The sequence below is a fragment of the Ambystoma mexicanum genome, chromosome 13, assembly GCF_040938575.1.
Source record: "Ambystoma mexicanum isolate Mex_15411 chromosome 13, UKY_AmexF1_1, whole genome shotgun sequence".
Classification (NCBI taxonomy): Eukaryota; Metazoa; Chordata; class Amphibia; order Caudata; family Ambystomatidae; genus Ambystoma; species Ambystoma mexicanum.
The window spans coordinates 728,918,903-728,933,752 of NC_090938.1; the positions used below are offsets into that span (position 1 = coordinate 728,918,903).

Here is a 14,850-nt window from a genome sequence, read left to right on the forward strand (position 1 = left end):
CCTACCTTCACTCCCTTATTTCCATCTAGATGGTTCCAAAAGAGTTCTTCCAAAGTCCTATGGTGGCTGTGTACTTCCTTCCTATGACATGAGACTGTGGAGGTAGACGAGGTTGCCGGTGACAGGGAAAAGGCGTATTGCCACTGTCCTTGCTTCAATGCCTGCAAATAGATTCCTCATCACCTGGTCTTCTGCTTGTTGCCCCGCAAAGTCTGTTCCAGATCCTGTAGTGTCCCGGGATCTTTTTGTGTCTGTTGCACATTCCCCCAGAAAGGGGTGCAACTGAAGAGTGCTCCACATACCCCAGGCTTCATTACAGAGGAAACAAGGGGGTATCAAGTAAAGTTCACTCTCAAAACTTAAGAAGGACAGAGGAGCTTTGGGACATCCAAAATCTGACAGCAGAAAGACAAAAGAAATGTACTAACACAATGTGACCAACTCTCACACCAAAATAACCATCCACTTAGTTACTACCAGAGAAGGGGCCAAGGGGGACATAATGCAATGCTTAGGTCTGAAAGTCCAGCACAGTAGATAATGATCGCAGGTAACAAGTTCCACAGTCCAGCGCAACCCAATCCTAAGGCTTTTTGACATCGTAGGGCAACGGGGCATTGCAGGCCTTCTCCAAAGGAAGTGGACCTCAGAGATGTGAATAGGCTATAAAAATGCAATAAGTCAAACAAAAATGGTAGTAAAGGACCCCTAATAATTTCTCAAATTGAACAATGACTCTGGCTTGTATACAGGCGTTGATGGTCAGACAATGAACATTATCCTGGATGCCAGTTGCCCAGAGTACAGATAACAATGCACAAGTGTATACTGATTGTAGAATGCCCTACAGGGTTTTTAAAATATTTGAATGAATAGACATGGATTATGTTTTGCAATACTTTTACAAGGTTTTGCTCTGCAAAGGGACAGATCTTAGCCACAGCATGCTCTATTGGAGATGACACCAAGGTCTCTTATTGCTGTCACTCAGGTAGGAGCTATATTCAGAATAGGTGGCAGTGAAAAGGTTGACGGAGCAGAGAAGCATAAATTTGGTCTTTACGTAACGTTATCCCTGCATTGAGCGTTGCACTACAATATATGTATAGCCTGTGTCTATTGAAACCTGTTTTGTTTAATGTTCCCTGTATATCCTATATCTGTGTAACCTGTACGATTTAGCGCCCAGTTGCCTCAGGGCTTGGCTGCGCTTTACAAATAAATAAATACAAATTAAGGTATCGCCCATTTGTTCCAATGATAGGGGTAACTGATGTGACATCATACACCCTTTGACACCCCACATAGCATCACAGGATATCATTATATTTATGTTCTTCCACTGATTACTATGCCACTGAAATCCTGATCACCAGCTCTTACTGATGCACCCGTAACCGTTTCCCCAAATGTAAGAGACTCTGGCCAAGGCTGACCTGAAAGCAGAGAGTCTGAGCATCATAGGCTTTTCTGGGGTCATCATAGGTAGCAAACCCTTAAATGGCATCTATCTATGCAGTGTGTACAGGGCTTCCCGAAAATCCTCATCAGTGTGCCTGAGACTGAAAATGAAGGAACTATGCAAAGCTTGGGGACTCAAGTAAAAGAGAGGGACCAGGACATCCTGACAAATGGGGATGCAAAAGAGAGGGGCCATGGCTGAAGGAGATGCCAGAGAGAGGGAGAGCGAAGGAATGACACTGTCAACATACCAAAGCAATAGCACAAAAGATAGACAGTTTTTAAGTGTGAGTTCAGAGGGTGAGATTCCAGCCCAGGCTGTACTTACCTGTGTAGGGCAGCTCACACAGGCAACTGTACCCTGCTACGCGATCCACACATCGGCCATGGTTCAGGCAAGGCTTTGAGGCACACTCATCAACTTTGGCTTCACAATGAAGTCCTAAAAGACAGAAGTAGGGCATTCAAGCTAGATACTAGGACATACATCTAGCAATACGAAGACGCAGATCTACAGATACGGTGGTCCGATGACTCCATGTCACCCAGGAAATCATGGTTCCAGTCCCGGGCTTTCTTTTTACAAACCAATATGCCCTGGTCCAGTAAGCCGATTGGTTCAATTGGAGTGGACCAAGATTACAACTCCCAGAATGCATTCCATTGTTCAACGAATGCCCAGCACTGGAACATGGTGTCTGTGATGGGGTGAGGTCAACAGGTAACCTTACCTCTGGGTGCATGGGGGAAGGAGGATTTCCTGGCATGCAGCTGATTCTGTACATCTGGGTACGGGGTCTGTTCCATCTGCCATGCTGAGGCACTCCATGGTCAGTGGTGTCTTAGATCCACGCCCCCTAACATGACCTCTGCCCCTTGCTATATTGTCCTATTCACTAACATGTCACTTCCAGCTACGCTGCCTCGATTAGAGAACCATGGGATGTTTGCGTGTGTCTCACCCAGTGATCTATTGGTGATCGGTGGGTTTATAGAAATATATGGCCAAGACTGAGGTGATCGAGCAAAAGGTGTCTCATCATTCACAAACAAATAGGGAGCAACCCCTCAAAATATTGCATTTACTACAATGTAGGTGATACAGTCATATATGTCACTCCATAGAGTCTTTGCTTGGATGTTTCTAAATCTGCAAAGATGAACCAAAGGTGTGCCTTTCACAGGGTTTTAGTGCATCTGAAGGACTTCAAGATAATGGAGGTCATTACGACCCAGGCGGTAAGGGTTAACGCCATCGTTAACCCTTAACGCCTGATTCCAATTTTAACGGCTGCTTTTAGCAGGCGTTAAAATCCATGGCGCTAAACCGCCTTGGTGCTAATTACGGCACCGTAATTTACGGTGCCGTAATTAGCGCCTTCCCCACTTCCATTATGCCCTATGGGGCAAAAATGGGAATGGGGAAGGGTAAATGGGAAATGGGGATTTACCGCCCCACTCACCTTGGAATGGGACGGTAAATCCGCCATCCACCATGGTGTAAGGAACAAGTTACTTACCTGTAACTGTTGTTCTCCAGCATGGGTCTGGCATGGATTCACATGCTCATGAATATTCCCCGTCGTCAGGCTGGGAATCCTCGGTAAAGAAAAAACCAGTATCAGTTTCGTTTCTGATCTGTCTTTCGTAGTAATAACCAATCACTGGTCTCTGCGTCATACTGACCACAGCCAATGACTGCCCTCTACCTAAGCACCGCCTCTGGCAGCCATCTTCAGATTTGGAAGCACGTGAAGTGGCAGTATGACCAAGTGAAGAGCCGCAGAGGGGTAGGCGGGAGGGTTCGCATGTGAATCCATGCCAGACCCATGCTGGAGAACAACAGTTACAGGTAAGTAACTTGTTCCTTCTCCAGCATGGGGTCTGGCATGGATTCACATGCTCATGAATAAAGAATACATAGCAGTATACACATGCACAACCACGGGAGGTGGCAAAGGCTCAACATTAAGCATAGCATCAAACTCAACATTAAGCATCTTACCTCCTCACCAGGCTCACCTCAGGCGAACAGGTTGCGCAGCACTGCTTGGCCGACCCTGGACTCCTCCCTGGAATCCCGATCGACGCAGTAGAACTTCGTGAAGGTGTGCGTCGACCTCCACGTAGCAGCCCTGCATATGTCCAGCAGGGGCACACCAGAAAGGAACGCCGTGGTAGCTGCGATCGCTCTGGTGGAATGGGCTCTCGGACGGCCGGGCAGCGGTCGGTTTGCCAACCGATGACAGTACATGATACAGCCGGAGAGCCATCTGGAAATGGAAGCCTTCGAGAGAGCCTTCCCCTGATTGACAGGTCCAAAGTTCACAAAGAGTTGTGACGTCTTCCGAAAACACTTCGTGCGGTCCACGTAGAACTTCAGCGCTCTAGCCACATCCAGCGAGTGCAAAGTCCTCTCAGCCGGCGACGAAGGCGACGGGAAGAATACAGGCAACACCAAGGGTTCGTTGAGATGGAAGTCCGACGGTACCTTGGGCATGAAGGAGGGGTGCGTCCTGAGCACTACCCTCGTGTCGTGGAAAGTCAAGTACGGGGCCTTGCAGGAAAGGGCCTGGATCTCTCCCACTCGTCGTGCGGAGGTGATGGCCACAAGAAAAGCAGTTTTCCACGATAGAAACTTCAACGGAGCCGAGTGCAGAGGCTCGAACGGAGGTCCCATGAGCTTGGTCAGCACCACGTTGAGCTCCCACGCCGGGGCCGGAGCCTTCACCGGCGGGAACGATCTGAACAGTCCCTTCATGAACTCTTTCACCAGGCGATGAGACCACAAGGACGTCCGTCCCGTGGTCCTGGTGTATCGGGAGATCGCAGCCAGATGAATCTTGATGGACGCGTGTGCCAGGCCAGCTTTGGCCAGCGTCAGCAGGTACGGCAGAACTTGGGGAGCCGTAATCCGTAGAGGGTTAATCTTCTGTGCGTGGCACCAGACAGAGAACCTCTTCCATTTGTGTCCGTAGCATTTAAGAGTCGAGGACGCCCTGGCCTTTGCAAGAACCTCTCTGCAGTCGGCCGGTATGTCGTATCCTCCAAACTCTAGCGCTGCAGGAGCCAGGCCTGCAAGTTCAGCGACTTCGGGTCGTGGTGGAGGATGGCGCCTCCTTCCCTGGAGAGTAGATCCGCGTCCGCCGGCAGCTTGATCGGCGGGGACGCTGACAAGTCCAGAAGGTCCGGGAACCATATCTGCCTCGGCCACGAGGGTGCGACGAGGATCATCCTGCACCGTGACCTCTTGAGCAGGTTGACTAGCCGGATTAGCAGAGGCAAGGGAGGGAACGCGTAGAGGAACAGGCCCTCCCAGGGGAACGAGAAAGCATCGCCCATGCTCCTTGTCTGGGGAAACCTGCTGGCGAACCTCCGGCACTTGGTGTTCGTCGCCGTCGCGAACAGGTCGATCTGGGGTGTGCCCCACCGTCGGAAGAGGCGATCCACCAGATCCTGCCGTAGTTCCCACTCGTGGCACGAGCGCAGCTCCCTGCTGAGTGAGTCGGCGATGGTGTTTTTTATCCCTGCCAGATGAAACGGCACCAGAAAAATCCTTTGGGCGACGGCCCAATGCCACAGGTCCTGCGCCTCCTTGGACAGCGCTGGGGACCTGGTTCCGCCCTGTTTCCTGATGTAAAACATGGTGGTGGTGTTGTCGGTGAAGATCCTCACCACCTTGCCCTTGAGGGACGGAAGGAAAGACCTGAGGGCCCAAAACACTGCACGGAGCTCCAGGACGTTGATATGCAGGGACTTCTCCGTCGGGAGCCAGAGTCCCTTTGCGTGCAGATTTTCGGTGTGCGCTCCCCACCCTTCCAGGGAGGCATCCGTAGTCACAGTCTCCTGGTGGGCTGGGGTCTGGAAGTCCATGCCCGCCGTCAGATGCGCGCGGGTGCCCCACCACCGTATCGCTCGTCGGAAGTTCTCGTCGAGCTTGATCCTTTCCTCGAAGCTGCCCGTCGTCTGGATCCAGCGCGCATCCAGGAATTCTTGCAACGGGCGCATCCGGAGCCTGCACATGGGAATGAGGTAGATGCAGGAAGACATCATCCCGAGGAGGGACTTGATGGACCTCACTTTGGCCGCGTCGGCCACCAACATCCGTTGCACCTTGCCCAAGATGGTCCTGGTCCTCTCCTCCGACGGGGAGGCCAGAAGGGACACTGTGTCGAGCCTCGCTCCTAGAAACAGTGCGACTTGCGCGGGCACCAGGTGGGATTTGGCGTAGTTCACGAAGAATCCCAGGTCCGTGAGGAGTTGGACGGTCCTTGCCGTGTGAACCACGGCGAGCTCCCTCGTCTTGGCGCGGATGAGCCAGTCGTCCAGGTAGGGGTAGACGTGGATCCCCTCGCGGCGCAGCTGCGCCGCCACCGGTGCGAGGCACTTGGTGAATACCCTGGGTGCCGACCGTAGTCCGAAGGGGAGGGCTCTGAACTGGTAATGACGCCCTTGGACCACGAACCTGAGGAATTTTCGGTGCCCCTTTAGGATGGGAATGTGGAAGTAGGCATCCTCCAAATCCAACGACGATAGGAAATCCCCTTCCTCCAGCTGGCCCAGGACGTGCTGGAGGGTGACCATCCGGAACTTCTGCGCCTTGATGAACCTGTTCAGACGTCGGAGGTCTAGGATGGGGCGCCATCCTCCCGTCTTCTTCTTCACGAGGAAGTATCTCGAGTAAACTCCGGAGCCCCGAAGCCTCTTTGGGACGATTTCGATGGCGCCCTTCCTGAGCATCGCCTTTACCTCCAGGAGAAGTTGAGGGACGTGAAGTTCTTTCCTGGCCACGGGGGGGGACGCGCGGGCACCTTCTTTGAAACTCGAGCGCGTGGCCCCGGGCCAGGGCGTCCAGCACCCAACGGTCGGTGGAGATGGACTCCCACACGCTGACGAAGCCCGCCAGCCGGCCTCCCACCGGGGTGCTCCGGTGGGGGCCCGACCCCACAGCCGGTTCAATCCTGCTTGGACGCGGCCTTGCCGCCTTGACCTCCTGGGCGACGACGGCGGGGTCCGCTAGACTTGCCTCGTCCTCTGTAGGCCTCTTGCGACGACGAGCGGGCCGCTTGACGGTAGGAAGCGAAACTGCCGCCGGAACCTCTGGAGGCGCCCTTGCCTCCGCTGCTCCGAAAGGGCGTCCGACGTTGCTGCAGAACTCCGAGGGCCCGGGCCGTCTCAGTATCCGCCTTGATGGCCTGAAGGGAATCGTCCACTGTCTTCCCAAACAGGTTGTTCCCGTCGAAGGGCATGTCCAGGACTCTGGTCTGGACGTCCTGCCGGAAGTCCGTAGCTTTGAGCCATCCACGACGTCGAAGGCAAACGCCGTTGCCCAGCTGGCGGAACCCAGTGTCGGCGATGTCCGTCGCCACGGTGATGGCATGGTCCGAGGCCACCTCACCTTCCTGCAGGATCTCCAGGGCCTCCGCCCTCTTGTCGTCCGGCAGAAAATCCAGCAGGGGAGCTATCTTGTACCAGAGCTCCCTGTCGTAGCGAGCCACGATAGCCAAGGTGTTGGCCGCTTTAATCGTCGTCGCTGCCGACGAGATGACTCTACGTCCCATAGCATCCAATTTCTTTCCCTCGCCGTCCGGCGGGGAAGTCGATGTGGAGGCCGCACCCCCCCCCGCTTTCTTCCTGGCTGCCGCGGAGACGACGGAATCCAGGGTAGGCTGCGCCCGGAGGCACAGGGGGGCCGTGTCCGGGACCCGGTACTTTTTCTCGTACCGGTCTCTTCTAGCTGGCGTCGTGGAAGGGTTCTTGAGGAGGGAAAGGCCCTCATCCCAAATGTCGTCCAACAGAGGCACTGCGAGGACCGTCTTCCTCTTGGCCTCGCGCCGCTGATAAAGGAAGCCTTCCTTTTTCTTCTCCTCAGGGCAGAGTTGGAAAAGCTCGGAAGCCCTGGAGATCATGGAGTGGAAAGATCCGATCTCGTCGGGCGGAGAAGCCCTGGCGGGCGGCGACGACGGAATATCCTCGTCGTATGCCTCGTCGTCCGTACCCGTCGCTGCCGTGTCAGTCCCCGTATCATCCCCTCGGGTGGACGGGGAGGAGGGCTGGACGGGGCGCGACGGTTGAAAAGGAGGTGGTGGATGGATCCTTCTTTTCTTGGTAGGGGGAACACCAGAAGGTCCCGGTTCTGGATCCCCCGACGGGAGAGGTTCCTCCGTCGGTAACGGTAGTCTCGTCCTTATCTCGGAGCATAAGGACTGTATGGCCAACAAAATGGCCGCCGAGTTGTCTTGCGGCGCTGGCAGAGGGGAATCCGACGGGCGAGCAGGGGCCCCGTCGGTATCCTCGACGATGTCGCCGTCGTCGTCACCTGCGTCGGGGTCCATTCCGACGGGCTGGCCTTCTTCCACGCCTAGGCCGTGGCTTAAAACCTCGATCAGCTCCTCTTCTGAGGTTGAGGCCGAATCTACGACGACGCCCTGCCCCCCCTTCTTCTTCCCCACGGAGGGTTTCACGGGGGTCCTATCGATGGGCACAAAAGAAGACTCCCTCCGAGGAGGCAGGGAGATTCTGGGCCCCGAGGTCGCCACCACTGGCGCAGCCTCCACAGGCTGAGCCAGGGCCGCCGCGACCATTTCGATAGAGGGCTTGGTCGGATGGATCAAGGCCTTCACCACCTTAGGTGCGCTCACCGCCTTATCCTTGAGGGAGGGGGCACTGCCACGCTCCTCCTCTGCCTTAGAGCTCGACCGGGGCCTCTCCAGGAGTTTCGCCGGGTGCTCGGCCTTCCTCTTACCCGACCCAGAGCGTTGGCTCGTGGTTGATGGTGCCGGGGAGGGTGCGCCCTGCCTGGCGCCCGTAGAGCCCGACCGTTCGGCGCTCCCGGTGCCAGCGGACTCGCGGTGCTTAGCCTTATGTTGGGCCCCCGTCGCCGGGGCGCCCTCAAAGGTCTTAGAAGACCGCTCGGATTTCTTCTTCTTCTCGCCAGACGGGCTCTTACCCTCCAGCCAGTTGGCGAGACGTTGATGGCGGTCCTTCATGGTCCGTTCCGACATGTTGCCGCAAAACGCACAGTCCTTCTCCACGTGCGTCTTGTCCTCATGAAGGCAGTAAAGGCAGAAAGAGTGTTCGTCCTCCTTAAAGACGTTCTGCAGCTGGCATCCAGGGCAGACCCTGAACAGCTTTCCGGGCGTCGAGCTTCCCTTCTCCTGGGCCATCTCCGAGACCGGGCCTGAGAAGCTTCTGGAGTCCTCCGAAGTGTAGCTCGACGAAATCTTCACCCTTGAGGGGCGCAGACGAATCCGACACGGGTCCCCGTTGATCGGATGTAGGATCGGTGGAGCTTGAGGCTCTTTTGACCGAAAGAATCGAGTTTTTGTGAAAAAGCGCGAAAAAATAGCACTAACGCTCGAGAGCAATAGCACGAGGATCCCAACACATGAACGTGCGGTAAAAATCTGAAGATGGCTGCCAGAGGCGGTGCTTAGGTAGAGGGCAGTCATTGGCTGTGGTCAGTATGACGCAGAGACCAGTGATTGGTTATTACTACGAAAGACAGATCAGAAACGAAACTGATACTGGTTTTTTCTTTACCGAGGATTCCCAGCCTGACGACGGGGAATATTCATGAGCATGTGAATCCATGCCAGACCCCATGCTGGAGAAATGTAGTTTACACCATGGTGGTAAAGTTGGTGTACTTACCGCCTGGGTCGTAATGACCTCCAATGTCCTATTTGCAGGGAACTCTGATGTCGCATAGGAATACCAGCGGCTCAGTACCAAAGCTTGGCATTTCCCAGGTATGCCCGTCAGCAATATGCTACCTGACCCCGTCTCATTTTCCATGCCATCATAGCCCTGAATATTGTCCCAATCAGTAATGTGACCCACCCTCGTTGTGCCAATCAACGATGTGCCACCTCAGTGTTTCCACGTACCATTGAGGGAGGCAGAGGGACGCATTTCTAAGTGGGAAATTTTGGAAGTCCAGGAAACATTAATAGGTGAGACAAGGAAGCATACGAGCGTATAACTAAGAGAAAGAGCAGTGAAGAGCAAGAAACATTGATGAGTGGGACCGGGGGCAGAAGGACACATTACTAAGTGCGACTGCAGGGAAGGCCAGGACACACTCATGAGTGTGACAGGGGAGCAAAGGGACACACTGCTAAGCAGAACAGCCGGGAAGGTCAGGACATATTCATGAGTGGGTTAGGGGGATGTGGGGTGATGTGGAGAGTGCATATTACTAAGCGGGACATTGTGGATAGCCAGGACACATTGATGAGTGGAACATGTGGGACGAGGGATACATTACTAAGCGGGACAGTGGGGCTAGCCAGGACACATTAATAAGTGGAACATGTGGGACGAGGGATACATTACTAAGCGGGACAGTGGGGCTAGCCAGGACACATTAATAAGTGGAACATGTGGGACGAGGGACACATTACTAAGCGGGACAGTGGGGCTAGCCAGGACACATTGATGAGTGGAACATGGGGCAAAAGGGACACATTACTAAGTGGGACAGTGGGGAAGTCTATGACATATTAATGTGACTGACAGGGGAGCAGAAGGACACATTACTAAGCAGAACAGCAAGGAAGGCTAGGACATATTAATGAGTCGGACACTGAGACATAGGGACACGTTGCTAAGTGGGACAGCAGGGAAAGCCAGGACACATTAATGAGTGGGATAGGGAGGGCACAGGGCCATATTACTAAGTGGGGAAAGGCCAGGACACATTAATGCATGGGGCAGGGGCAGGTGTTCACATCATTAAGTGGGACAGTGAGGAAGGACAGGACACATTAATGAGTGGGACATGGGGAATGTGGGACACAATACTAAGCGGACGAGTGGGAACACCAGGAAATATTAATGAGTGGGGCGAAGACACAGGAACTCGTTACTAAGAGGGACAGCAGGGAAGGACAGGACACATTAATGACTGTGAGGGGGGCGGAGGGTGACCTAACTAAGTGCGGCATCTGGACTGGACTGGCCTGGGCACATTATTTTTTTATTTTTTTTTTATTTTTATTTTGATATAGCTGATTACATCAACTTTTCAAAACAGTCATTATATATCATAACAAAATCATCAATACATAAGTTCAAGGAGGATACAAAAGGAAAAGAATTACAACTTTAAACATATAGATCAGAGTGATAAAAGTGACATATGGAGCAGTTGAGTGTTTGTATACATTAAAAGTATGAATAACTAAAATAGCCAGCATTTAAGAGAGAAGACCAATTGTTACTTACACAATTCTAGATTTAGAGACATTTATCTTAATACAGTGTCCTTTCAACATGCTTATAACAATATCTTATCAGATAGAATATTTTCTAGAAAATGAACAATGGCCTTCATAACTGAAAATCTGGTGCTCTTAAATAAAATACTCCAAATCTCATTTTCGTCCTTCTCCATGTACAGACTCAAAAGGTTTTTACAAAGTTTCTCACGGATAGTATTCAGGTATGGACATGACACAATTAAGTGTTGGAGGGTTTCCTTTGTGCGTCGATTTTTACAAAAACGGCAAAAGTTAAGATCTGCATGAATATTTTGCGCCTGACCAAGACCTCCCTCGTCATCCACAGATTCAACCTCATTCGTAATAGTTTATTACGAATGTTTGCCGATGGGCATTTCAGGAGGTAGCCAGCCACTTGTCCTAGGCGTTTAGACCCAAATAGGTTAGGATCGAAGTCTTTATATTTTGCGCACAACTCGTAATTTGTGATCCAATCCCAATATAGGAATTTTTTCTTTGCACAAATCGGGTTATCAGTAAGGAATTGTAAGGAGATGTTAGCTCCGACTAATGTGTCTAATACAGATTTTTGCCATTTCATAGGAAAAGGCGCAGAGGACCCAGATAACTGTCGAGCTACTGTACTCAAGATGTTATTATTGGTGATTCCAAGCAGGCTTTTCCGAAAGAAGGCGCACATTCTCCATTTCACTCTGCTATGCAGAGAGTTCAAACCCAGTTCAAATCTTAATATGGGCAGGGGTACACAGTTTGGGAGTCGCAACACTCTCTTCCAGAAAGTAGCCTCAAGTCTGTCCCATGAGTTATCTTTAGCGTATAATTTTGATTCAGCGCCATAAAGCAAAATTGGAACCACCTTTTGTTCATAGAACATCAGAATATGTTTCAGCGTGAATTTCCCGTATTTGTATACAAGAATTTTGGCTTGCGATATCAGACTCAACAATTTTGTGTCCAGGATGTGTGTAGATGCGTCATCAGTGGCAGTGTTTTTAATAACAACACCCAAATACTTATATTCTGCAACAATTTCCATGGTTTGATGTTGCAAGGACCACGACCCCTTATAAATTTTGGATCTTCCATGAGGCCTACAGATCATAATTTGAGATTTGGCCAGATTAATTGTAAGATGGTTTGACTCTGCATAGTGTCAAAGGGCAGTCAGCAAATTTTGCAAACCCTTCGGAGTCTGGGAGACCAGGACCAGGTCGTCTGCATATAGCATCCACGGGATGCGTTGGCCACCCAACTCCGGAGCGTTGGCGATAATGCCAAGAAAGGATAGGCCCAAATCAAAAATGAAAAGATTAAACAATGTGGATGCCAATATACATCCCTGCTTGAGTCCTACAGACGTTGAAAAAGGTGCAGATAATAGGCCTTCACATGTAAGTCGGACTCGCATGGAAGTATTCGTATGCAGTTGTATAATTAGGGCCACAAGAGAACTAGGGCAGCCAAACGCTTTTAATTTATTAAAAAGGAGATTCCGATCTATAGAGTCAAAAGCTGACCGGAAATCTATGAATGCAAAATATAGATTTTGTTTCCTGGTTACATATTGGGATTTCAGCATGTTGATGGTAATGATATTGGGGATTGTCCCCAAACCACTAATAAAGCCCGATTGAAGAGGGTCCCGTCTAAAATGATTCTTTGTCCACTCATTTAGTTCTCGTAGAATGAGTCGACAAAAAATCTTTCCTGAAACATCCAATAATGAGATGGGTCTGTAGCTTGCCGGACATGCACGATCACCCTTTTTATAGATCGGAATGAGAATTGATTGCCTCCAAGACATGGGAATTTTTTGGGAGTTATTAACCGCTTCAAACATAAAAAATAATATGTCAGCCCAGATATCCGGGAATTGCTTTAGATGCATGTTAGATAGGCCATCCGGGCCAGGAGCCCTGGAATTACTGGCTCGTTTAATTAAATGCACAATGTCTTCTTTAGTAAAGCATAGATTGAATGCAGTGTCAAACTTTGTAAACGAAGCAGATAAGACTACTTGAGAGCTAGCAAATAAGTCAGAGTAATAACATACCCATGCATCCTCTGAGACATCATTTGTCTGAATGGCGACCTGGTGGCCAGATGTTGTTTGATTTATAATCTGCCACGATCGGGACAAATTTTTAGATGCCAAGGATACTAACATATTTTCCCCATCACTTTGATACAGTTTGGCTTTCATACCTCTTGTCCAATTTCTAGAGGTCGTTTGTATCCGCAAGAGAGCAGCCTGACGTAATTCAGGAGACAGTTTGCGAGCCTTCCTTTTCTCAGCCCGAGCTATGGATTTTTTTAGTCTAATCTCATGATTGGGAATGTGCAAGTGCGGTGTTTGTTTTTGTTTATGCATGGTGGAACATGGTTGAAAGAGCTGCATTAAGTTATAATAAACACCATCAGGCAAATAGTCACTCACAACACTACTTGTTAGTTGGGCATGATAACATGATCTGAAAGCTTTTATGGAGTGTTCTGACCACATTAGACGATTTCTCGCCGGATTCACATCATAGGTCCCTTTAAGATAGATCGATTGCGACTTAGTGATTGTTTTATTAGTGCGACATGTTGTGTGCAGAATATTATGATCACTTATGTTTGATTCTATTACACGAAAATCTAGGACCATATTTAACATTTGCGCATTGACATAGGTAAAATCGATAATCCCGGAACTACATGCCCGATGCCATGTAGGTCTTGGTGGGATATCTTGAGGAAAGGCCCCGTTTAGCATGTAGAGATTATGTGATTTAGTAAACATTAGCCACATGTCAAGGCGTTTTTGTTCGGATTTAGAGGAAGGCCCCAGACAATGTAGATTTAAATCACCTGCTAAGTAGATCATGTCAACAAGCCCATCCAACATGATTAAATCAAGAGCATGTGTCAGTGACTCAATAAAATTATCATCAGAAATACCCGCAGGATTCCAATATATGTTAATAACGGCGTATACAAAGCCCTCTCCCTTCATTCTGGACATTTGTATAAACTCATTCGGACAAAACCACGGGGTTATTTTCAGACCAGAGGATTGTTTGACAGCGGTTAGCAAACCAGAAGTTGGGCGCCCCACACGATGTTTTACTGCAGGCGCCAAACAGACGTCATAGTTGTTCCAGGACGGGACGCTAGTCAGCCAAGATTCTTGAAGCAGAATCACATCATAATTCAGCACATGATGCGTATGATTATTGATTAGATGTCGATTCCCTCTGGAATTCCAACTGACAAAGGAGAGATTAGATGGCGCGAGAATTGAATGCTAACCTTGATTGATCTGACATTGACAGCTACATGATTGTACTGACCGATCTTGTGGTCTACTTCTTTGGTGGCTTAGAAGTGGCTCAACACGCATAGTAGAACTATCAAGTCCGTCTGGAGTTGGAAGCAGATTGAAACCAAGATCATTAATTTGGGATTTCACAGCCCAAATGGCATTGACCACCACCCTTGAGTTAATCCACAGATTTACCGAAGATTGATTGGAGGGGTCTGTAAATTCAACAAGTTCGATATCTATGGTTCCTATGTCATCAAGGTCTGGGATTTCACGAAAAATCGAGAGTACAGACGCCCGATTTAAGTTATACTGTTTAGCAGGTAGAGGCTGACAGCTAAGAGTCAAGGCATGGATCGCCGGACGTTTAAAACGGGCAGCAGATGGTTTTTGTTTGACTAATGGTGGAGGTTGATTAGACCTTTTACACGCTCCATTGTCTGTGTTTGAACTAGAGACCATTTGGGGGGTAATGGAGACCTCCAAGAACTTAGTGAAGGTTGCCTGTAAAAGGCGTTCCATATCACCGGAGAAAACTGGATTAGGACCAGACAGCTCTGTGCTGGCAGCATTTGCGGGGTTCGCCTTCCCTAGAGTTTGCAGAGAATTAGTGGCGATAGCCTCCGACACTATAGGCAAACTTGTTTTTTTTAATATCGAGACTACTGCTGGCACAGACACCTGCTCGACTGCAGGTGCAGCCTGCGGAAACATTAGATTTTTTGTAACAGTTTTCGAAGCCAAATATTCATCAACGGCCCTACGTATTTCTTTACGACGCTGTTCGTCAACCCCTAAGTTCTGAATCAAGGGGAGTTTAAAGGTAGAGCCAGTTGC

General features: G+C 50.2%; 1 protein-coding gene across 1 annotated transcript in view; it reads right to left on the reverse strand.

The window, feature by feature from the left end:
- LOC138521830 (neurogenic locus notch homolog protein 1-like) overlaps window positions 1–14,850 on the reverse strand; it is a 478,650-nt gene that overhangs the window by 190,121 nt on the left and 273,679 nt on the right. The window contains exon 15 of the mRNA XM_069634949.1: window positions 1,790–1,903. Coding sequence (XP_069491050.1) covers window positions 1,790–1,903 — 114 coding nt within the window. The remainder of the gene's footprint in view (window positions 1–1,789; window positions 1,904–14,850) is intronic.